Raw genomic sequence first — 25,445 nt, forward strand, 5'->3', positions numbered from 1 at the left:
GATTATCCATCAGGCAACTTGTTCCTATTTTGTTCCAGCAATAAACCGATGACTTGTCTGGATTCCTCTATAGCCAAAGACAGCTGATGGTGGGCTATGCCATAATTTTGACTTAGAACTGTTTTTTAAGCTTTCTATACCTTTGTCTTCCCCTGCCTCCGAATCTCTCTATTTAACCTGAAAACAATTTCTGAAGATGACTGAAGATGTACTAAAGTGTTGTCTTCCTATGGTGGCCAGCGAATAAATTTTCCTCTGTCCTTCCCATGTTTGTTTATTTAGCATTATGGGGGGGCAAGTGGACACCCCTTAATTTGGGACTCATAGACTTGGCATGGGGTCTACAAATGCAGCTTCAGAACCAGAGGCTGGTCAGGCAGTTTCCTTTTCTTTTCTCTTTTCGCTATACTGAGATTTGATCCAAGGGCTTCATACTAGCTTAGGGTGAACCTAGTTGTCTCCAGTTCTCACTGCCCATATCTGCCAGACACCTTTACTGTCCTTGTCCTGTTTGTCTGCGTATCCTGACTGCTCTCAAAAACCCTCCAACCCAGTTACTTTTCTTTATTGCTACTATTACCCTAGCTGTAATGACTGTTCCCTGGGACAAAACACAGACTGCCTAGCCAGGAATGGGAGCTTGTCAAGTAGTAGAGCATCTGGTTTGATAGTAGCCCAGGAAGATAAATCAGACAGACTTTTATCCCCAATTAAATAGCCAAAAACCCAAAGTGGAGGTGCTGCTCAAGTGGTAGAGCACCGGTGTTAAAAGGATAAAAGCCCAGTGAGACCACAAGGCTGAGGTTAAGCCTTTATATCAGCACGAAAAGATAAAATAATGACTTGACATCTCAGAATTGAATACGAAAAAGGGAGAGGACTGTGGTCAAGGAGCTTCACCAACACGGAGGATATGAGCACATGGCTGGAAGGACATCCAAAGTTCTGTAACATCCACACGGTGGCTAATAAAGAGGGGTGCAGAATTCAGATTCTGACAATTAGTTATTTGCCTAGGACAGAGATGACCAAGATGGGGACATAATACAGAAGGGACAATCTGTGTGGAGTCTACGTCGAATTCTCGGGTCGCATTTTGTACACATGAGGCCCTCCCTTGCCCCCCAAGCATTCATAGAGACTTGATTTCTTCTAGGAGTGGTTAGGGGAGAGGTGGGGTCTGGCTGACACGCCCTCGGCGCGCCACAGCTCCGCCCAGAGCGGCAGAGCAGTAGATGAACCACGGAGAGTACAAAGGCAGAGGCGGCAAAGGAAGCCGCGGGGTTGTAGGAGGGGCACGCAGCTGCCCAGCCCACCAATAGGCGCCTCAGCAGAGGCTGAGCCAGGAGGACGTGGGGGGGGGGCGGTCATTAGCCTTATCGCCTCCCAAGTTTCCCTCGGTGGCGTCGCTCCTCCCGGCGCAGAGGGCTCCGGAGAGGCCGAAGGAGAGCTCTCGGGACGGGGGTGGAAGATGAAGGGCCGGCGCCGCCGCCGCCGTGAGTATTGCAAATTCGCGCTGCTCTTGGTGCTGTACACGCTCATGCTGCTGCTTGTCCCCTCCGTGCTGGACGGCGGCCGAGACCAGGATAAGGGCACCGGCCACTGCTCTGGCCTGCAGCACAGCTTGGGAGTGTGGAGCTTGGAGGCAGCGGCAGCTGGCGAACGTGAGCAAGGTTCGGAGGTGCGATCCGTCCCCGAAGTGGGCTCAGATCAGTCGCTCAGGTCCCCAAGCAACCTCAGCGTCCTCCGGGAGGCTGTGGTCCGTGAGAAACAACACATCTATGTGCACGCCACCTGGCGCACCGGCTCGTCGTTCCTGGGCGAGCTCTTTAACCAGCATCCGGACGTTTTCTACTTGTATGAACCCATGTGGCATCTGTGGCAAGCGCTATATCCGGGCGATGCAGAGAGTTTGCAGGGCGCACTGCGCGACATGCTGCGCTCACTCTTCCGCTGTGACTTCTCCGTGCTGCGGCTCTACGCCCCGCCCGGGGACCCTGCCGCACGAGCCTCGGATGCAGCTAATCTCACCACGGCTGCCCTGTTCCGTTGGCGAACCAACAAGGTTATCTGCTCGCCACCACTGTGTCCTGATGCACCCCGTGCCCGCAACGACGTGGGTCTCGTGGAGGACACCGCCTGTGAACGCAGTTGCCCACCCGTGGCACTGCGCGCTCTGGAGGCCGAGTGCCGCAAGTACCCGGTGGTGGTCATCAAAGACGTACGCCTGCTGGACCTGGGCGTGTTGGTGCCCCTGCTACGCGATCCGGGCCTCAACCTGAAGGTGGTGCAGCTTTTCCGAGATCCCAGGGCTGTGCACAACTCACGCCTCAAGTCCAGGCAGGGGCTGTTGCGAGAAAGCATCCAGGTGCTGCGAACCCGTCAAAGGGGTGATCGCTTCCACCGGGTGCTGTTGGCTCATGGGGTGGGCGCTCGTCCTGGGAGTCAGTCTCGATCGCTGCCCTCGGCGCGCTCTGATTTCTTCTTGACTGGAGCGCTTGAGGTGATTTGCGAGGCCTGGCTGCGAGACCTACTGTTTGCTCGGGGTGCTCCCGCCTGGCTGCAGCGACGCTACCTAAGATTGCGTTATGAGGACTTGGTGCGACAGCCCCGCGCTCAGTTGCGTCGCCTGTTGCGCTTCTCTGGGCTACGAGCACTCTCCGCTTTGGACGCCTTTGCACTCAACATGACTCGGGGTACAGCCTACAATGCAGATCGGCCCTTTCACTTATCTGCACGGGATGCCCGCGAGGCGGTACACGCCTGGCGCGAGCGCCTGAGCCAAGAGCAGGTGCGCCAGGTGGAGGCTGCCTGTGCGCCAGCCATGCGTCTGCTAGCCTACCCTCAAAGTGGAGAGGAGGGCGATTTGGAACCATCCAGGGAAGGGGAGACGCCACTGGAGACTGAGGATTATGGTGCCTTGTAACCCCGCACCCACTCCCCCAGAGGGGCGGATCCGGGTAAGATGGCTGTGCCCTGAAACCTGAGAGGAAGCAAGGAGATGATTGTGCCATCCAGAATTCCATACTGTAGAAATCTGGTCCCAGGGAGTGGGGGAAGTCCTGCCTGTAAAATTGGGTAAATTGCCTGATTTCACCAGTTTAGCCACTGTGCCTTGGCAGGTCCACTTTAAGGGTAGTGTATACTTAAATGGAGCTAAGGCAGGGCACAGGCCTCTGCAATCCCAGCCCCCTTTATAAAGTAGGAAGAAGCAAAACCCCTGGGGACAGCAGATATTGTCCAAGGTAGTAAAGGAACTTAACTTTTGAGAACTGTCATGAAGAGTATGGGTATAAGGCACACTTTGGGCTGGATGGCTATAAAACAGATTTCAGGACCGGGATTTTGGTCTAGTTGTAGAGTGCTTGCCTAACATGCACGAAAACCCTGGTTGGATTTCTGGGTACCACATACATAAAAAAAAGCTGGAAGTGGTGCTTGGGCTCAAGTGGTAGAGCTCTAGCCTTAAGAAAGTCCAAGGACAGTGCTCAGGCCCTGAGTCCAAGCCCAGGACTGGCAATAAACAAACAAACAAATAAATAAATGAAAGAAAAACCGGATTCCAATTTGTCAATTTTGCTATGGTACTTGCTGGCACAGAGAAAGCCAAAACCCTGGTGGAAAGATAGCGATTCCTTGAGCCTACCTGTTCTTACTGTTTCTGCTACATGCAGCATTTCTCTTTTGCTTGAACTCCAGGGCTTCCTCCCAAGTAGCAAGCAAGCAGGAGGGTTTTGAACAGTGTATTTACTTTTGTGTACCTCAGGCCCTGTTATAATGGAATGGAACAGATGTTGCTTTGCCCTGGCTCTGGTTTTCCCCTCTCCTACCCTTCCCCCTTCCTCTTCTCTCTGTGTTTGCAGGATATTTGACCACATCCCGTTAGCATCAGGTGGCAAAAGCTGCCTGGTCAGCTTCCTCTAGTGTGATAAGACCTCAGGGCTGCCTTCTCCCCATCCCCCCTATTCCATCCCATCCCCTTTTATGTGTGTATACCAGTCCTGGGGCTTGAGCTCAGGGCCTGGATATCATCCCTGTGCTTTTTGTGTTCAAGGCTGGTGCTCTACCAATTGAGCCATAGCTCTCTCCACTTCCAGTTCTTTTGGTAGTTAGTTGGAGATAAGATTCTTGTAGTCTGTGCCCCAGCTGGCTTTGAACCACAATCCTCAGGTTCAAGCTGAGAAGCTAGGATTATAGGCATGAGCCATGTATGACAGCTATCCACTTCATCCCTTTCAGAAAGTCATCTCTTCTTTTTTTTGTAATTCTTCTGTAAAGTGATTTTAGAAGATGGAAAAATGGTTTCCAAATATGTTCAGTACCAGGTCAAAGGGTACATGTAACACTGGACTGCAGGGAAAAGATAGATGGTTTGCATGCTGCCCACCTTAGAAGTCTAGTTAGGTGCATGTAAAAGCATTTCCCCCAACATTGTATGAGTTGGAAGAATGCCACCTTCTGCATCAGGCAGACCAGAGGAAGAGCCAGAGGAAGAGCCGCAGGGCAGTGTGGGTGGAAGTGGCCAAAGTTTCCTCCATTATTTTATAGTGTAATTCATCAGTCCCCTGGGATGGGCTCCCAGGGTCAAAGGCTGAAGATGTTAATGAGGATAGATTTTGTAGTTAATGGAGCAAGGGTTTCAGAGTGATTTTAGAAGCTGGCTAGTTTTTCTCTAAGTAATCAAGTTAATTTCTGTAATTGCTAGGAAGTCTGTGTTTTTTCCTGATTGCCAGAGAGAAGGAAGGGATGTACAGAGCAAGTGGTCATGTATTAACAAAAACATCCTTTCCAGTTGCTAAGCCTGTGTTTAGGGATGAAGTGTGGGGTCGGAGAACTGATGCTGTGGGTTGGCAAAAAAATGTTTTTAAGAAGACAGGAGAATCAGAGAAAGCAAAGATTTATTAGAAAATCGAAACAAAACAAACACAGCCAGCAGCTAGGCAAAGGAACACACTATTGCTTTTGTGCCAATATGGAGTTGGTGGCAGGCCTTTCTATGTCTTGCTGGGATTTTTCTGGTGGACAGTCTCCCTTCCCATCCACCCCATTGACCAGCTATCTTTTATTGGGGGGGAATATGATTTGAATTTTACAGGTAAAGAATATCCTGAGAGCGCAGGAGTGTTTTTTCTTGGTGGTAGTGGTTGAATTCAGGGCCTCTATGCAGATTGTTTGCTCATGGTTGGCTTTCTACCAATTGAGTCGTGCCTCCAGCCTGGCATTTTGCTGGTTAATTGGAAATGGTGTTTCAAGTGCTAGTCTACCTCAGTTGGCTTTGAACCAAGATCCTCAGATCTGATCCTTCTGAGTTGCTGAGATTACATGCATTAGCAATTAGTGCCTAGCAAGAGCTCAATTTGTACATCTGCATTCCATCTGGCCCATTTCCTGAACTTGATTCACCTCAGGTTTCCACCTGGCCCTTGAAATCTCTTCTGTCTCCTTAAATGGAACCTCCTCCACAGCGTCTGTGTAATGATTCCTAAACCTCCCTTCACAGGTCTCAGAGAACCACTTGGGCTACTGCTGTAGATTTGATCGTTTTAAAACATGATGATCTGGAAAATTTTGCTAGTTCCTCCCCACTTTTATTAGCACTTACGGAACGCTAGCTGGAAGCTGATTGCTGGTGGCTCATGCCTACTGTAATTCTAACTACTCAAGATCTGAGGTCTGATGATCATGGTTCAAAACCAGCTCCGGTAAGAATGTCTATGAAACTCTTATCTCCAGTTAACTGGCACAAAGCCAGAAGTGAAGCTATGACACAAGTGTGGAGGGCTAGCCTTGAGCAAAATGGCTAAGGGATAATGTCCAGGCCCTGAGTATAAGCCACGGGACAGACATAGACAGAGAGAGAAAAAATGAGAGTCAGTCTGGAGTATAGGGTAGCAGACATAAGATTTTCCCCTCCAGTAAGAGCAAGTCTGTAGAGTGACAGTGACAAGGGAGAAAGGCACTGATGCTGCTGTGTGGAAGGCTGATAGGGCTGACTTTTCAGTGCTGCAGTGACATCTGGGTGCAAGCTTTAGGCTCTTTAGACTTTGGTGACAGCCCTTCCTCTTGAATTGCAAACTTTCAACATATGAGTTCATTATAATTTTTGGGGGGGTGGTGAGTCATTAGGCATGAACTCTGGGCCTCGGCACTGTCCTTTAGGCCTTCAGCTCAAGGCTAGTGTTCTACCACTTGATCCACAGCACCACTTCCAGTTTTCTGGTGATTAACTGGAGATAAGAATCTCATGGACTTTCATGCCCAGGCTGGTTTTGAACCACAATCCTCCGATCTCAGCCTCCTAAGTAGGTAGGATTACAGGCGTGAATCACCGGCGCCTGTATTATTACAATTCTTATATTCCTGCTACTGATCCATGAATGGATTTTCTAAAAGTTTGAAACATTCAGCTGAGAGAATAGGAGGGAAGAAAAGGAAGAGAGACAGGAGGGAAAGAAGGAAAGGAGGGAGGGACAGACAGATGGATAGGGTAAATGCAAAGGTTTTTACAGAAGAGCTGTTCACCATGCATTGTGGTAAGCACTCCATATACTTATGTATGTATGTATGTATGTATGTATGTATGTATGTATGTATGTATGTGTGTGTATGTGTGTATGTATTCATGTAATGCACCGAAAGTCACCCTTGGCTGGATGAAGGTGGGACAGTGGTATTAGACTTCAATGTTCATAATCTAGCATCTTCTGGCTTTCTCATAGCATTCCCAGGCACTCGCTCTGGCAACCTAGCTGGGTGCTTACAGGCTAGTTTGGGATACAAAATACCATTAGCCTGAATAAAGAAAATACCGCTTAGCTTTCAACAAGAAGCCAAGGACACTGTAACCATACTCTTTAGGGGCCACCTGAGCTCACATGCTTTTGGTGCAACTTCAAGATGGACTGTATGTAACAGACAGAATTTGGTATAGAGGAAATAGGTGAGCTTTCCTCGGGGATAAGAGGGAATATTAACATCCTGTATCATCACCATAGTCTCAGATTCTTTCTACCTTTAACATCTTGATTTCATACACTAGCTTATATTCTTAGTGTCACAAGACAGCAGCCACAGCTCCCAGCATCACATCCTTTCTCAACTAAACAAAGGTTGTTAAAATGCAGGAAGGAAGAGCCAGATACTAATAGCTCATGCCTGTGATCCTAGGATGCTGAGGTCTGAAGAGCAAGGTTCAACACCAGCCCAGACAGACAAATTCTGTTATCTCCAATTAACTATCAAAAGCTGGAGTTGGTAGTGTACTTCAAGAGGTAGAGCACCAGCCTTAAGCAAAACAGCCAAGCAAGAGCATGACGCTCAGAGTCCAAGCCCCAGCACTGACACAAACTAAAGATGGAAAGGAAAAACAAGGTGCTTTGTAGGTATAATGTTCTTTCTGTTAATGTGCTTATAAATGTTTTTCTAAGAACCTCCCCACCCTAGCTGACTTATTCTTATGTGTCACTGGCTAGAACTGAGACACATGGCTTGCCCTAGGGCAATAATATGGCATAAGGGGATGGGAACCTCCTGAATATCTCAGAACAGCAATCCAAGCCCTTGCTAGAAATTACAGTACTTACCCCTCTTATTCTTATCCTTAGAACCCTCTTTATGTTCTAAGGTCCTCAGTGAATATATAAAACACAGAGAATAGCAAACCTGTGTGTGTGTGTGTGTGTGTGTGTGTGTGTATTGTTTTTTCTCCATACATACACATTTATGATGTTGTTAAAGGTTTTTTTTAAATTTTTTGCCAGTCCTGGGCTTGAGCTCAGGGCCTGAACATTGTCCTTGGGCTTTCTCAAGGCTAGAGCTCTACCACTTGAGCCTCAGCACCACTTCCGGCTTTTTTCTATGTATGTGGTACCGAGGAATTGAACCCGGGTCTTTGTGCATGCTAGGCAAGCACTCTACCACTAGGACAAACTCCCAGCCTGTTGCTTTAGGTTAGGCACAGCAAGAGATCAACAACAATACTTACAAAATAGAACAATTATAATAATATATTATAATAAAAGTTTCAATGCAGTTTTTCTCAACTGCCATGGAGTGAATAGTAGTGTATATGGTATAGATATGCTAGATAAAGGTAGGACAGGGCTGGGCTATCGCTCAGTGGCAAAATGCTTCCCTAGCATGCACAATGTCCTGGGTTTGAGCCCTGTATAAAAAAAATTTAAAAATAAAGGTAGGACAGAGTGGAACTGCATGGCATTTTATCAGGTTACTTAGAACCCCAATGAAAAATGATTTCTGCATTTTTCTGTAATATATGATTTTATTTTGAGGTCTTCTACTCTGTTTCATTCATCTTTGAGCTATTTTTGTGTCGATACCAAATAGGTTTGGTTATTGAGTCTCTATAGTAAAGTTTAAAGTCTAGGATTGTATCTGGCAAATATAACTGTAAACCTTCTATTAATTACAATAAAAAATAATTTAAAAAAAGTCTAGGATTGTGATAGCTCCAGCATTGTTTTTTTTTTGTCTAAAACTGCTTTGGATATTTGAGGTCTTTTGTTGTTCATTATGGATTTTTGGATTATTTCCTTCAGTGAAGGAAGCCATTGGGATTTTGATGGAGATTGTTTTAAATTTGTAGATCAACTTTTTCAGTATGGACATTTACTATATTAATTCTATCTATCCAAAAAACATGGAGGTCTTTCTAGTTCCTGCTGTTATCTTTGTTTTCTTTCTTTAGCACTTTATAGTTTCTATTGTAGAGGTCTTTTGCTTCTTTGGTTAGGTTTATTCCTAAGTATTTTTCGAGGCTATTGCATATGGGATTGTTTCCTTATTTCCCTATCTGCTTATACATTGTTGGTATACAGAAAGGCTATAGATTTTTGTGGGTTGACTTGTTACAATTTTCTATTAATATCCTTGGGTGGTACTTGACAATGGTTAACTGAAAACTCAGAAAGAGAGAGGATAAGGCTACTTCCGACTGAGGAGTTTTTTTTTTAAGTTCCAATGCCTGAGCTGTACCCCAGAAGATAATTTTGGCTTGGTGTTGGATCAAATCCAGAGCCTCATATGCTTGGCAGGTGCTCTACACCAACCTACATACATCCCCAGAATATTTCCAGGAAATTCTGATTTATTTAGTCTGGTGTGAGGTACCAAGTTCCAAGCACTGGTAGTTTTGAAACTTGCTCAGGTGATTCTATTGGATTATTCAATGATTTATCCCCTGGGCCTGGGCACTAACGGGGAATAAGGTCAAAATGGGGAATCGAGTCTGTTGGTGAGAATTGAATGGTCTACACCAGTGATTTATGGGAAAACACTGGAAGCTATGAAGAGCCAGGCAGATAGAGGGTGTTGTTACAGAAAGACAAATTATTCAGTCCATTTATCCCACTCTCACATGCCATTAATTCTTTCATCTGTTGCACTTTTTGTAAGAGTCTGTCATTTTACATATGCTATTCACTCATGGCCTAAACAGACTGATGTCTATCTTGTCTATTTCAACCTGTGATTCCTATTGGTAGCTTTTGGTGCTGTAGATGGGCTCCTACAGTCACATAAGACATCTTTATTCTAGACAAGCTATTTGCATCCTTTGGAAGAATCTAGCAAAGTGGCTGAGGTCTTGTAACTTAAGCCCTAGCAATCAGGAAACTTTCTTACTAAGGAATTCATTGAAACAGAAACAGAAACAGAAATGACCAGACAGTCCCTACCAACCCATTCTGAAAAAGTCATTCCTCCTTCTGTTTTCCTCTTCCTTTCTTTTCTCTCCCCTCCTGGTTCCTGCTCTCCTTCAGGTCTCCTGGTTTCTCATCCTCAGATTTTCCAATGGAACTGAAGGGGCTTGCTTTACTGAAAGCAATATTGGGCTCAAGTGCAGCACAGAGTAAGGAACAGTAGGGACAAATACACAACCTTGGCCCAAGTTCAAGAACCCCGGAATGTGGAGAAATGTCTAAACAGGAAGCCATATCAACTGGAAAAAGGTCGTAGGGCTCAGTGATATGGTATCTTCCTGAGAATTAGAATCCTTCAGCTTGGTTCACTTCCTACCCCACCCCTCTGGCCCTATGCATCAAGCCAGCAGCTGAGCTGACATTTCTGCCACTGGCCTTGTTCATACCAAAGGCCATCCTGAAGGAAGCTGAGAAGTTACAGCATTGACTTACACAGTGGCTATTTTGTTGTTGTTGTTGTTGTGGAACTGAAGCTCTCTGAAGGAAAGGTTACCTTCAGGTAGGGGTGATTATGGACACTGAAAGTATGTGGGGTATTCTTTGGGCTTGGTCAGTAAGAAACTTCAGATCTGAGTTTGGGGAGGTAGCTCAGTGATAGAAGCACTTGCCTCAAATACTCTAAGCTCTGGGTTTCATCCCCTACACTGCAAAAGTAAGGGAAAGAAAGGATATAGAAGGTGAGGAGAAGGGGAGTTGGTGAGGGGCAGGGAGAAAATGGAAAAGAAAAAAAAAAGAAACAGATTAGACCTATTTGTTAGGAAATGGAAAGACTTAGAAAAAGTCATATTAAGTGAAGTAAGCCAGACTCAAAGGAACTTAGGCTCAATGGTTTCCCTCATTTGTCATAATCAGTAGAAACCTTGGGCTCTCCTAGCAGAGATTTGCAATAGAGCAAAACCTTGATACAAAAGGCCATATAGTATGAAGCTAATTGAAAGGACCTCCATGATATTGAAACAAAAGCCATATAATGAATGATTGTTGTCCTTAATGTACTATGTTATCTCTCATCTCTTTTGCTGTCCCTTGGTTATATCATATTATTATAGTACCTCACTTTGTAATCTGATATATTGGATATATTTGTATTTGGTTATTTGAAATTGGATAGGGAAGGGGGGAAAACCAAGATGGGGGGGTGGCGGGGAGGGTAATGGGGACCAAGACATGTGAAAGGGTATCAATGTATGTGAATTAATGCACAATATTTGTAACCCTTTTATCAATTACAATAAAAATAGTAAAAAAGGAAAAAAAAAAGAAAAGAAAGAAATGGGAAAGAAAGGGGCCAGTAGCATGGCCTAGTGATAGAGTGCTTGCTTAGCGTGCATGAAGACTCGGGTTTGATCCTCAGTACCACATACACAAAAAAGGCTGGAAGTGGTACTGTGACTCAAGTGGTAGAGCTCTAGCCTTGAGAAAGCCCAAGGATAGTGCCCAGGCCCTGAGTTCAAGCCCCTGTACTGGCAAAAAAAAAAGTAAAAAATAAAATGAAATGAGAAAGGAAGAGAAAGAGAAAGACAGAGAGAAGGAAGGAAGGAAGGAAGGAAGGAAGGAAGCAAGCAAGCAAGCAAGCAAGCTCAAGTCTGACCTGAAATCCAAGGGGCTAGAGGAAACACTTCCAAAGACTACTGTTTGCTTAATATCTTTGGGTCAGAGGCATGATCATTGTCTCAGGAAGAATTGAGTCAGAGGAAGCAGGCCATCTGACCATGTGGACTTCTTCCCTGACATATAGCCCAGGGACCTCTGAACCCAGGGGAGCCCATGCTGGGTAGGGGATGGCAGAGGAATTGTAGAAGTGGTATAGAACACTGAATCCTCAAGTAAAGCTGATAGGATGAGAGATTCCCAACATCTCCCAGGATGGTGCTGAAAGGCTAACTGAAGAAGTCATGGCACACAGATTAGGCAGACTTTAGGGAAGAATGCTTCAGAATTCTGAGGGTACTTTTCCCCTAAGACCATACTTTATCACAAAAGGTTCTTTATTTCTTCAGAGAGATTATGGTAAGCCATTCGGAGAGAATGGCAAGTCAAAAATACTTAAAATCAACATATTTTAAAAAATAGGACTTCCTTATGACCAGCCAAGGGCTGGTGTATGTGAAATGTACAGATTTTAGGAGCAATATAATTAGATGATGAATGAAGTTGGCTACTGCGGGTTCATGCCTGTAATTCTAGATATTCAGGAGACTGATATTTGAGGATTGTGATTCAAAGGCACCTAGAGAAGACAAATCTCTGTGACTCTTATGTCCAATTAGATATAGAAAAGCAGAAGTAGGGGGCCTAGTGGTAGAGTGCTTGCCTAGCAGGCACGAAGATCTGGGTTTGATACCTTCGTATCACATACATAGAAAATAAAAGCCAGAAGAGGTTCTGTGGTTCAAGTGGTAGAGTTCTAGCCTTGAGAAAGCTCAAAGACAGTGCTCAGGCCCTGAGTTCAAGCCCCAGGACTGGCAAAAAAAGCCAGAAGTAGGAATGTGACTGAAATGGTAGAGTACTAGCTGTGAGTGGAAAAAGAGGAGTGAGATTGTAAGGCTCTGAGTTCAAGCTAGTACTGACACCAAAAAAAGCAAAAGGAAGATCTTACTGTAATAAAGAATGTTATCACCACAGATGTAATCAGGGAAAACTGTACATATTTTTCTGGTTCTAAACCAAAACGGTATGCTTTCTTGTCTGTCCCTCCCTCTACCACTATTGTTTGGACTTGCAAGAAGGAAACACTAATTGTCTTGTTATTTTTGCTTTAGGTTATTTTTCAGATAGTGTCTCACTTTTTGCCCCGGGCTGGCCTAGATAGCAATACTGAGCCTCATCCTCCTATCTACAGCCTCCTGTTGCTGGAATGACAGGCATGTGAAAGGAGTTTTGTTTGTTGAGAAGCAGGACTGTGAATCTTACTAAATTGTTGCCTCTTCTAGCAGGATCTTCCCATGAACTCTCCCTCCTAACTAGAAGGGATGAAAGATGTGAGTCATCATACGCCAAAGAGGATTTTACTTAAAATATGATTAAGAAGAAGGAAATGTTAACAGCCCTAAATTGATCATAACTTGGTGTATGTATATGCGTATTGAATTGCTACACCATAACTCTAAATATGTCCAATTAACATAAAACAAATAAGAAAATAAGAATACCAAAAAATTTTACAATAGGGATATGGTTGGCTGAGAATCACAAAATCAGCATTCATTGCATTTGTGTATGCAGTAAAAGATTGAATTCAGAGCCTGTTACATTGAAAGAAAGTGTTCTGTCACTTGAACCACACCCTCAGCCTGGGCTGGCAGTACTTGATGTTAGGTGTGCGACTCCCTAACAATATAAGGAGATATGGCCCACATGAACCTGCTCTTGACCATAGGGCCATTTTATATTTACTGGATTGTTTAAAAGGACACCCTGGCGTGGTGACTCACACCTATAATCCTAGCTACTCAGGAGGCTGAGATCCGAGGATTGTGGTTCAAAGCCAGCCCGGGGAACCAAAAATTCCAGAGACTCTTATCTCCAATTAACCCACCAGAAAACCGGAAGTGGCGCTGTGGCTCAAGGGGTAAGGTGGTAGCCTTGGGCTGAAGAGCTCAGGGGCAGCACCCAGGCCTAGAATTCAAGTCCTACAACTGACAACAACAACAACACAAAAAGGAAGGACTAGGAAATTCTAAAGCAAACAGCTTCCCTCTACAGGGAGAGATACCTAAAGTGTTGTGCCACAGTGACTGGACCACAGTCACTATACTGGGTCTATACTGAGTTCTAATTCCAATCTGGTCATTTTCCTCCCTCTAATCCTAGAGTTTGAACTCAGAGCCTGAAGCTTACTCAGAGTGCTCAACTCGATTGCTCACAGCTGACATTTTACAACTTGAGCCATTCCTCTAGCTCATTTTTTGGAGATAGGTTCTCATAGACTTCTCTGCTCCGGCTAACTTTGAACTATATGCCTCCAAAATGCAGTGTCCTAAATAACTGGGATTACAGGCATGACCCACCAGCACCCAGCATCTTTTTTTCCCCCTATGTATGTGGTACATGCATGCTAGGCAGGCAGTATACCACTAGGCCAAACTCCCGGCCCTTCACCCTGCATCTTAAAGCTGGTTGAAAGCAAAGAACAAGTCCTGATAGGCAACCTCAGGACTCTTTCCCCCTCTTTAGGCACTCATTTGACAGCCCCTTGGGGTTCAAGTGGCTGCCTGAATTGCAGGTCTCAGCTCTAGTCACTTCCCAGGCCCATCCCATCTCAAATTTTCCAGGTCCACTTGAGTGTAGCAAACAACTGCATGTGGTCTGTCTGAATGGATATTAGAAAATACTGACTCAGTTCCTTTACTGCAGTTGAGAGGGACTTTATTCACAAAAGCCATCAAGCATGCCAACTGCAAATATCTCAAGCAACTCATTGAAAGGAAAAAAAAGTAACAGGTAAGCTCAGTTGTTTCCTGCTTTTATTCTTTCTTTTTGGTGCTAGTCCTGGGCATTGAACTCAGGGTCTGGGTGCTGTCCCTGAGATTTTGTGTTTAAGGCCGGTGTGCTACCACTTGAACCACAGATCTACTTCCTGCTTTTTAGTGGCTAATTGGAGATAAGACTTTCATGCCACGGTTGGCTTCAAACTAGGCTGAGATCTCAGCCTTTTGGGTAGCTAGGACTGTAGCTGTGAGCTACCAGTGCCTGGCACACTTTTATTTTATTTTTAAACTGATACATTAAAACCCAAAATTGTGCTACAACTAGTGGGCTCACACTTGTAAACCTAGCTACTTAAAGGGCTGATACCTGAGAAACACAGTTTGAAGCCAACCTGGGCAGACAAATCTGAGAGACTCTTTTTTTTGGGGGGGGGTCAGTCGTGGGGCTTAAACTCTGGGCCTGGATGCTGTCCCTGAGCTCATCAGCTCAAGGCTTCTGCCCTACCCCTTGAGCCACAGTGCCACTTCCAATTTTCTAGTGGTTAATTGTCGATAAGTATCTCACAGTCTTTAGTGCCCAGGCTGGCTTTGAATGGCGATCTTCAGATCTCAGCCTCCTAAGTAGCTAGAATTATAGGTGTGAGCCGCTATGCCTGGCTTTTTTTTTTAACCTAAAAGTTGCTGATAGAACTGAAGCTGCTACTGACCAGTATCCTTTGAGATTTAATTTTTCAGATCAAACGTTTGGAAAGTATTTATACATTCATAATGTTGAATGTATACAGTACATTTCCAAGCAGGGGGAAGATGGAATGGTTCTACTCACAAACTAGCTGTTTAAAATGATGTTTTGTTTTACAGTCCCTGTTAATGAATATTTGTAAGGATTTCATGGGTTCTTTTACCTTTGGCCCAAAGCAGCTCCCTTACAACATAACAGTTTAATGGCTCTATTGTCATCTGCACTGTCAGTCATTTCCGTTTGCCTGGACACACTGTAGTGATTCCATGTGCAAACAGGAAGGTAAAGCAAGCTTAACCTGGGCGGACAGATAAGCTTAGATCTTAACACCATCTGTAGTGTGGATTGGATTGCTGAGCTGGGAGAATACCCCACAAGTATACAAAACCACCAAAGGGGTCACTGCAGTTCCCATCAGCCCATTAGTCCTTTATGGCCCAGGAGGAAAGCTGTCACACATGCTGGGAAGTAACACAGCTATGGGACCAGCTGAATACCCAGAAATACCAGCTAGCACCATCTGCCAGCATCTTTTGATAGTAATGCCCAGAGCACAAGTAGTGAACCTGAGCAGTGAGTGCCCAGATTCACTTGGGAGACAGGAGACCCAGGTGCGGGTATGTGTGGGGGGATGGGGATGATGCAGAACAATATATCACACTTCTTATCTGATCTGGAAGGACACTGACAGAGGCAAAGCTGCAAGTTCATTGAGTTGATCCAAAGTTTAAAGTTAGCAGGAAGTTGATTCTCCTCATAGCTTCTCATCATACTGGCTTCAAAGGCTGAAAAAAAATATGATTAAAACACACAGTGTCGGGCCGGGAGTTTGGCCTAGTGGTTAAAGTGCTTGCCTAGCATGCACGAAGACCCGGGTTCGATTCCTCGGTACCACATACATAGAAAAAAGCCGGAAGTGGTGCTGAGGCTCAAGTGGTAGAGCTCTAGCCTTGAGAAAGTCCAAGGACAGTGCTCAGGCCCTGAGCTCAAGCCCAGGACTGGCAAAAAAAAACAAAAAACAAAACCACACAGTGTCTTCCTGTAACATTCAGTCACAGCCCTGGAGGCTCCTTGGAGCCAAATGCCAGCAAACAGGGCCTTTGACATCAACCACTCTGAACCCACTTTGGGAGAGATTTCCCTTTGATGGTGAGGCCAAGACTGTTAGAACAAGCAGCTACATTTAGGGTCTGCCTGGTAATTTAAACACTCGGGAACTGTAGCCAAGGAGATAACATACTCCAGCTCATTATAGTATAACTTTGAATCTTTAAACAATGATTTAAAAAAATGAAAGCTGGCATAGTGGTAGAGTGCTTGCCTCGTATGCACGAAGTCCCAAGTTGAGTTCCTTAGTATCACATACAGAGAAAAAGCCGGAAGTAGTTCTGTGGCTCAAGTGGTAGAGCTCTAGCCTTAGCCTTGAAAAAGCCCAAGGACAGTGCTCAGGCCCTGAGTTCAAGCCCCAGGACTGACAAAAAAAAGAAAGAGAAAGCTCATTTTTTGAATTGCCCAACACTACAGTGTCACTTTTCTTTTTGTATTCAGTCATGGGGTTAGAACTCAGGGCCTGGGTTCCGTCCCTGACCTCTTGTGGTCAAGGCTTAGAGCTGTACCACTTTGAGCTACAGCACAACTTCCAGTTTTCTGGAGGTTCATTGGAGATAAGAGTCCCATGAACTTTCCTGCCTGGGCTGGCTTTGAATCAAGATCCTCAGATCTCAGCCTCTTGAGTAGCTAAGATTACAGGCGTGAGCCACCCTCACCTGGCTGTCACATGTTTGTTTGTTTGTTTGTTTTTTTAACAATTCTTTTTGTGTATGTTTTCAAAATATTGATAAACAGAAACTTTTATGATTCTTGACATGATTTACACAGCTTTACATTTTTTAATCTTCTATTATCAGACTGGATAGGTCTTTTTAGCAGTATGGGGTTGAACCAAGGGCCTTGCACTTGCTAGGCAGAGGCTCTACCATTTAACCTACATCCCCAGCCCATCCTCCACTCCCATAGATTTTTTTTATGGCTAGGCTCCTTTAGGAATGAGATCTTTCTACCTACAGCCTTCATTATAGCTGGGATAACAGGCACAGGATACTATGTCCCACCACGCCAGGGTTTTTCTTGAGATGGAGTCTCAAAAATGTTCTCTCTGGGCTAGTCTAGAACTGATCCTCTCAATCTCTGCCTCCCCGGTACTTAGTTTTTACCAAAACGGGCCACTGCACCTAGCAAAGATCTTTAAGTAGTTCCAATTACTCTCGACAGTAGGGAATATTTTCATTTTCTCCAGATTGTGGATAAGGAAAAATGGCTTTACCAAGAAGTTTATTAGCTTAGGGCAAGCTAGCTACCACTGAGCCACAAGAAACACCATCCACAACCTGAATTGTTCTTATTCTATTTCAGTTTGCAAAGACCTTTAAAAATAAATAAGCTAGGCACTGGTGGCTCATACCTGTAATCCTAACTACTCAGGAAGCTGAGATCTGAGGATTGTGATTCAAAGCCAACCCAGATACCAAAGTCCTTATGACTCTTATGTATCTCCAATTAACGATCAGAAAACTGAAGAGGTGCTGTGGCTCAAAGTGGAAGAGTTCTAGCCTTGAGCTGAAGAGCTCAGGAACAGTGCCCAGGCCCAGAGTTCAAGACTTGCGACCGAGGCAAGAAAGAGATCGACCTTCTAGTGGTCTAGAATTACAAAAAAAAATAAAAGACCCCATATGGCTGGAACATTTTCAGAAATGTCAGTTGTATTCCTATTCATTGTCCTATCAAACACCTAGGTGATGGCCGGGAGTTTAGCCTAGTGGTAGAGTGGTTGCCTAGCACACAGGAAGACTGCTCAGTACTGCATACACAGAAAAATCCAGAAGTGGTGCTGTGGCTCAAGTGGTAGAGCTCTAGCCTTGAGAAAGCGCAAGGACAAAAACAAACAAACAAAAAAGAAAGCCCAAGGACAGTACCCAGGCCCTGAGTTCAAGCCCCAGGACATGCAAAAGAACAAAATAAAACAAACAAAAAAAATACCTATGTGACTGAAGTTAATATTTGGAAGGAATAGGGTTATGGCTTTAAGAAAAATGGAGGAAACCTCTGCATATCAAATTTCTAAAAGTTGCTTAACTTTGCCTATGTCCAGTTTATCTTTTTTTCCCTTTTGTGGATGGTGCGCATTTGGGGCTTATGAATGTTTTGTGTATCAAAAAGTATATATCGATTTTTCACCTATATTTTCTCTCTATTTTTTTGCCAGTCCTGGGGACTGAACTCAGGGCCTGAGGACTGTACTTGCGCTTTCTTCAAGGTTAGTGCTCTTCCACTTGAGCCACAGCACCACTTGCAGCTTTTCCATATATGTGGGTACTGAGGAATGGAACCAGGGTCTTTGTGCATGCTTTAGCAAGCACTTTACCACTAGGCCAAACTCCCGACCCCGCCTATGTTTTCTTGTAATTTTTTTTATAACTTTTACCTTGGTTTTCTTCATAAATTTTAAAATAAGCTTGTCTGCATTCACTTTTTAATTCAATAACTTGTGATAGAACTGACCCTTAAACTCAGAGCCTTGGAGAAAGAAATCTGACCTTCTTGCTCATTGCTGATATTTAATCTGTTGAGCTATGCCTCCAGTATAACATTTTGCTAGCATTGCAGCCATGAAGCCACCAGAACTTGTATCTGTTCATTTTGAGTTTATTTATGTTTTTTAAGTGAAGTGTGAGGTTTGGGTCAAGGATTATTTGGGCCTACAGATGTATACATGCTCCAACATCATTTGCTAGAGCAAATGGTATGCTTGACAACAAAGGCTTAAACTCAGGTCTCATGCCCTCATATAGCTTTTTTGCTGTAGGCTGGCTCTCTTCCACTTGAGCCATGGCTCCATTTTTTACTTTTTTCCGGTTAATTGTCTCATGGTCTTTACTGCCTGGGCTGGCTTTGAACTGCAGTCCTCAGATCTCCGTCTCCTGAGTAGCTAGGAATATAGACATGAGCCAGCAGCACCTGGAAAATCAGTTCTATTATTATTATTTTAATTTTTCAAATTTGTTCAACTTTGTTATGTGAATCAATATATGGTGTACGTGATGAATGTTCCATGTATTCTTAAAAGGATTGTATATCCTACTGTCAGCAAGTGGAATGTTCAATAAATGTCCTTTAATCTTGCTGGGTTGAAAGTTTTCAAGTTTTTTTTTTCTATATCCTTGTTGATTTGCTGTCTAGTGACTCTATTAATTGTTGAGAGAGAAGTAATGAAGAGCCACACTACAAATATGGACTTATCTATTTCTCCTTTTCTGCCTGTGGAAGGTTGAAGCTTTGTTGTTTACTGCATATTCATCCTTAGAATTACTGTGTCTTGCTGATAGATTAACTCTTATATAATGAATTTGTTCCTGAAAATTTTCTTTATGTAAATATAACTATTTTCCCTTTCTTTCAAATATCTTTGTTTGTTTGTTTGTTTGTTTGTTTTTTTGGCCAGTCCTGGGGCTTGAACTCAGGGCTTGGGCACTGTCTTTGGACGTTCTCAAAGCTAGCACTCTACCACTTGAGCCACAGCACCACTTCCAGATTATTCTGTTAATGTGGTACCTAGGTATTGAACTCAGGGCTTCATGCATGCTAGACACTCTACCACTAGGCCATGCTCCCAGCCTGCATAGTATATCTTTTTAATCCTTTTATTTTCATCATACATCATTATATTTGAATCGAATCTCTTACAGACAGCATGTTTAGGTTGTTTAAAAATCTATTCTAGGGGCTGGGAGTTTGACCTAGAGGTAGAGTGCTTGCCTAGCATGCACTAGGTTCTATAGACCCAGGTTCTATTCCTCAGTACCACATACATAGAAAAAAAAACAAGAAGTGGTGCTGTGGCTCAAGTGGTAGAGCTCTAGCCTTGAGAAAACCCAAGGACAGTGCTCAGACCCCGATTCCAAGCCCAGGGCTGGCAAAAAAAAATCTATTCTAAGGATGGAGGTGTATCTCAGTGGTAGAGCACTTGTCAACCTGGCTTCTACTCCCAGCACTTCAGGGAATATATGCACATTAATGTGAATCATGTTTAGTTTGTTTGCTTAACATAAATTAGTCAATATTTGTACCTTAGGGCTTAAATTTGATATTTTTAGGAGCTGATTTACTGAATCCTCATTTTTGTTCCGTTTTCCTTTTCTGATAATCTTTGTGTGTTATTTGATCATTTTTCAAATTTCCTCGTGACTTATTTTCATGGCTTCTTTGGATAATACGTGCATACTTCATCATGGTCTATTTGTGTCAACGTTTTACTATTACTAGTAAAATATAGAAAGCTTTCATCCTGCTCCTTTTAATTATCTGATATATTTTCTTCACATATTGAGAACCCAACCAAACATAGTAATTTTACTTCAACCATCAAATATAATTTTAAAAATTCAAGAGTCTATTAATCTACTAATATCTTCATCTTTTCTGTTTTCTTGTTTCATTTGTGGTATTTTAAGCCTCATTTATCATTTCCTTTGTGTTGGAGGAACTTCCCTTAGCAGTTGTTGTACAGCAGTTCTGTTCGCAACAAACTATCTTTACCTTTCTTCTTTTTGGAAATTGTTTTCCCTTCATTCTTTTTTACATATATTTTATTGTAATTAATAGAAGTTTTACATTACATTCACCAGATAGAAGGTGCATTACTTCACAAACATTGATACCCTTTCTCATGTCTTGGTCCCCATTTTCTTACCCCCACCCCCCATCTTGTTTTCCCCCTTCCCTATCCTATTTCAAATAATCAAATAAACGTATACAATATATCAGATAACAAGGTAAAATACTGTAACCACATGAGATAACCAAGGGACAGCAAAAAAATGAGAGATAATATAGTACATTAAGGACAACAATCATTCATTATATGGCTTTTGTTTCTATATCCTGGAGGTCCTTTCATTGAAAGATATACCACGGGATATCAAAGTCTGGACTGACAGTTATTTTCTTTCAGAGCTTGAAAAATGTATGACTTCCTTGGTACTTGCATGAGTTCAGATACGGAGTCTGTTCACATTCACACTATCCCCATAAGTCATGGGCATCATTTCTTGCTAATTGCTATCAAGTGTTTTTTCCTAGAATGTCTTATTTTTCCCTAGTTTTGAGACAGGGTCTCAATGTGTAGTTGGGCTGGCCTCACTATCTTGCATGTAACCCTCAAGTGCCTATAATTAGGCATGTACTGCGAAGGACTTTGCTTTTCTGAAATGTAATGGTGTTTTATCTTGCGGTAGACTTCTTTGAGTTTGTTTGAAGTTTTCAGAGTTTGAATCTGTGGGTTTATGTCTTTTGCCAAGCTTGGGGAATTTTTGGCTATATTTATTCATATACTTTTCCGACTTTACTCTTTGAAGAACTCTGTTGACACAGATGGTAAATCAGTTATTGTCATAACACCAGTCCCTGATGCTATGTTTTTTCAGTTTATTTTCTGTTGCTGAGGCTGGGTAGTCTGTTCTACTTTCAGATTGAGTAATTCTTTACCCTGTTATATCTGTTCTGCTATTGATTCCACCAAGGTGGTATTCAAATTTTGGAAACTGTACTCTATGCTTCTAAAATTCCCATTTCATTAACAGATATGATGGTATACACCTATACTTTCAGCATTTAAGAGCTGAGGCAGGAGCATGGCACGTTTGAGATTAACCTGAGCCACATAGCAAAACCCTGTCCCACATCAAACCTTGGTTTTACATTTGTTTCTTGACTAAACTCAGTCAAGAATTTAATGTATAGCCAGGTGCAGTGGCTCATGCTTATAATCCTAGCTAATTAGGAGGCTGAGATCTGAGGATCACTATTCAAAGCCAGCCCAGACACTAAAGTCGGTGAGATGCTTATCTCCAATTAAGCACCAGAAAACCGGAAGTGGCACTGTGGCTCAAGGGGTAGCGCGGTAGCCTTGAGCTGAAGAGCCCAGTGACAGCGCCCAGGCCCAGAGTTCAAGTCCCACAACCGACAAAAAAATTAATGTATATCCTACAAAATTAAGAAAAGTGAAGGAAGAGGTGGGTTACGAGGGCTCAGTAAGAATGATGAAAAAGGTGGGACATTGATCAAGATGCATTGTATTTATAAACTGCTTTGTTAAATGACAACTTTTTTGTACAAGTGCTTAAATACAATAAAATATTTAAATTAAAAATACTTTCTGCCAGATGCTAATGGTTCACATCTGTAAAATCTTAGCAACTAAGAAGGCTCAGATCTGAGGATCATGATTCAAAGACAACTGCACAGTAAATTCTCTGAGATTCTTATTTCCAAGTAAAGAAGCAAAGAGCCAGAAGTGGAGCTGTGGCTCAAGTGGTAGAACACTAGTGTTGAGCCAAAAACCTCAGGGACAGCACCCAGGCCCTGAGTTCAAGCCCTAGGACTGACATTACACACGCACACACACACACCCTTTGTTGAAAATTTCTATTGAGTTTTTTTCATTTGTTTCAAGTACATTTATAGCTGTTGAGACATTTTAAAACCTGTTTTATGGGCCAGAAGTATGGTTTAGTGGTAGAGTGCTTGCCTAGCATGCAGGAAGCCCTGAGTTTGATTCTTTGGTACCACATACACAGACAAAGCCAGAAGTGGTGCTGTGGATCATGTGGTAGAGCAGTAACCTTGAGCAAAATGCTCAAGGAGAGTACGCAGGCTCTGAGTTCAAACCCCATGGCTGGCAACAACAACAACAATAAAACAAACCCTGTTTTACATGATTTCAAGATCACTGTCTGTGAGTTTCTTTTCTTTTTCAAGTTTTAATTTTCCTAGTTCTTGGTTTGATAAATGCTCTTTTTTGTATCCCGGACACAAAAGTAGTATGTTTGCATTACACCTCTGCTAACAGAAGGGAGTTCTTCCTGTGGTGCTTCGTTTTTATCTTTTCAGACTAACCTTTTTCCTATCTTTTGGCTAGCAACAACAGGCTTTTCTGTTATCTATGACCACGGTTGTTTATGACCTACTGACTTCTTCAGGGCCCATTCCAGAACACAATACAGCTGACAGTGGCTGGCATGACTCACTTTGAGTAGAATGACATAAATATACACATGGGAGGGTTGGATGGTGACATGGTCATTCGCTGAAGCTCTGACTTCGTTCGCAGTTCCTGTTATCAACCCAGAAGGCCCCAGAAAGCTCCGATCTCCTCACCAAGTACCCCACCACAGTAGCTGCACAAAACACAGCTACAGAATTGCACAGTATTGTATAGAGGGACTCCCCCTAGATGGGTCCCCCATATTCATCTTCCCCCCACCCCGGGGAACCTCGTAGGACACACTTTTGCCCTGACCCATCTTCACACTAGAAATGATCAGTACTGCCTCCAGAGGGATTTCCAGCACCTCATAATAAAGCTTAGATAAGGAAAAGTAATAGTTCATCATTAGAGAGCAACAGATTTTGTGAATTTCTGTGGGCTCAAGTTCAAACGTCCTTTGTTCTTTCCCTTTTAGGCCAAACACCATGACTGGACTCTCGGCATGCTGGCTTAGCTCTGCAGAAATGGCTCACTGGAGGCCATCGATCACCCTGTCACAGACTGGCATGACTTGGGACCAACTGCTGTGCAAGTCTGCTAAGCAAGAGCATCACAAGCTGTTCTGTAATGACAGACACAATGATTGAGATGAGGTTTCCAGAGAGGAAGTGACAGTACAATGTGGATATTTATGGCCATAAAATAGGAAGAGCTTAGTTCCCAGGCAGAACTCGCCTCCACTGGAACCATTTCAACAAGGCGCCTCCACAACAAAGAAGAGATGCGATTTGGTTCCATTTCACATCAGCAGATGTCTGGACAAAAGAATCAATGTGAACAAGGCTAAGGGAAGTACTGTCTGTCTTCATTAAACTACTTTATGTGAAACTAAAGGTCTGGTTGGTATTATTTTAAACTGACCTATTTATCTCTCTTTCAAATAGCTCCGTGCCCTTCTTAAAAGTAATTTTTCCTGAGGTAGACCAGCTACAATGAATGGAAACAATTTTGAATATTTGTTTTGTTTTTCTTTTAAGTTGTTCAATCTGATGTTTTCTTCTTAGACAAATGACTCTGGACTCACGCTAGGATGAGATTTCTTTTTTGCATGTAAGAAAATTGTAGCATGTGGTTCAATTGTATGGTTCAAATACAAGCTAATCTATATTAAAAGGAAAAGTGAAGACTGTGAAAGAAGCTCTATGTTTGGTTTAGGAATTTTAGCAGTCATTCAGTGAGAACCAAAGCAGCTGCAATGTCAAATTTAGTTTCCTGTAGCCAATCTGGGTGATGGCTTCATGGTTCTATACCCCAAGGTTGTGGAAATTTTACAAGACAAGAGGAATTTCTGGCAGAGACTAAGTTTAAAGCATTTATTTAAATTCTAAGGTACATTAAAAATTTCTCAGAAACCAGGAGGCAGTGACTTACTCCTGTAGTCCTAGCTACTTAGGTGGCTGAGATCTGAGGATGACAGTTAGAAGCCAGCCCAGTTCGAAGCTAGCCTTGGCAGGAAAGTCTGTGAGATTCTTATCTTCAATTACAGAAAAAAAAAACAGAAGTGGCTCTGTGGCTCAGGTGGTAGAATGCTAGTCTTGAGCAAAAGAAGCTCAGGGACAGTGCCCAAGCCCAGAGTTCAAGCCCTAGGAGTGGAAAAAAAATTCTCAGAAATCCATTGTCATTATTATTATTTTTTGTGGGTTATGGGGCTTGAACTTGAGATCTTCAGCTCAAGGCTACCACCCTACCCTTGAGCCAAGCCCCACTTCCCAATTTCTAGAGGTTAACTGGACATAAGAGTCTCAGGTCCTTTTGTGCCCAGGCTGGCTTTGAACCATGATCCTCAGATCTCAGCCTCCTGAGTAGCTAGGGTTACAGGCGTGAGCCACCCAGCTTATTATTATTTTTATACCTTCTTTTGGTACTAGTACTAGAGTTTGAACTCAAGACCTCATGCTTACTTGGTTTGCTTATTCAGCTAGTGCTCTACCACTTGAGCCACACCTCTAGTCTGGCTTTTTGCTAGTTAACTAGAGATGTAGTATTTTAAACTTTTTCCTGGCTGGCTTCAAACTGTGATCCTCTGAGTAGCTAGGATGAGTAGTATGAGCCACTGGTATTCTGCTCACCACTGCCTCCATGCACTTTCTTGGGGGACAGTGTTCTCACTGAAGCTCAGGCTGGCCTGGAACATGAGAGCCTCCTAGATCAGCATCCTTTAGTGCTAGGATCACAGTCATACACCACCATACCCAGTGACATCCTTTTAGTTTAGCTTTCTTTTTTATTTGCCATTCCTGGGGCTTGAAGTCAGGGCCTGGGCTTTCCTCAAGGCTAGAGCTCTACCACTTGAGCCACAGCACCATTTCCAGCTTTTTTCTATCTATGTGGTACTGAAGAATTGAACCCGGGTCTTCATGCATGCTAGGCAAGCACTCTACCACTAGGCCAAACTCCCAGCCCATAGGGACATCCTTTTAAAGCTGAACTTTTTCAAACATCTACATTGTGTT

The 25,445-nt window shown here is 43.4% G+C and overlaps 1 protein-coding gene across 2 annotated transcripts; it reads left to right on the forward strand.

Annotated features, from left to right (window-relative positions):
* Positions 1 to 1,278: 1,278 nt before the first annotated feature.
* Positions 1,279 to 23,825, forward strand: Chst7 (carbohydrate sulfotransferase 7). 2 transcript variants are annotated; one of them, XR_016533800.1, is made up of 3 exons: positions 1,279 to 2,960; positions 14,076 to 14,162; positions 23,408 to 23,825. XR_016533800.1 is itself a non-coding variant. In XM_090326377.1 (2 exons), exon 1 carries the CDS (start codon positions 1,472 to 1,474, stop codon positions 2,924 to 2,926), a length of 1,455 nt encoding a protein of 484 aa, XP_090182503.1. In that variant the 5' UTR covers positions 1,279 to 1,471; the 3' UTR covers positions 2,927 to 2,960; positions 23,408 to 23,825. The 2 variants fall into 2 exon arrangements, 1 of the variants encoding a protein (XP_090182503.1); XM_090326377.1 differs by lacking the exon at positions 14,076 to 14,162.
* Positions 23,826 to 25,445: the final 1,620 nt, after the last annotated feature.

This window comes from Megascapheus bottae, chromosome X, assembly GCF_031878675.1.
Source record: "Megascapheus bottae isolate mThoBot1 chromosome X, mThoBot2.hap1, whole genome shotgun sequence".
Classification (NCBI taxonomy): Eukaryota; Metazoa; Chordata; class Mammalia; order Rodentia; family Geomyidae; genus Megascapheus; species Megascapheus bottae.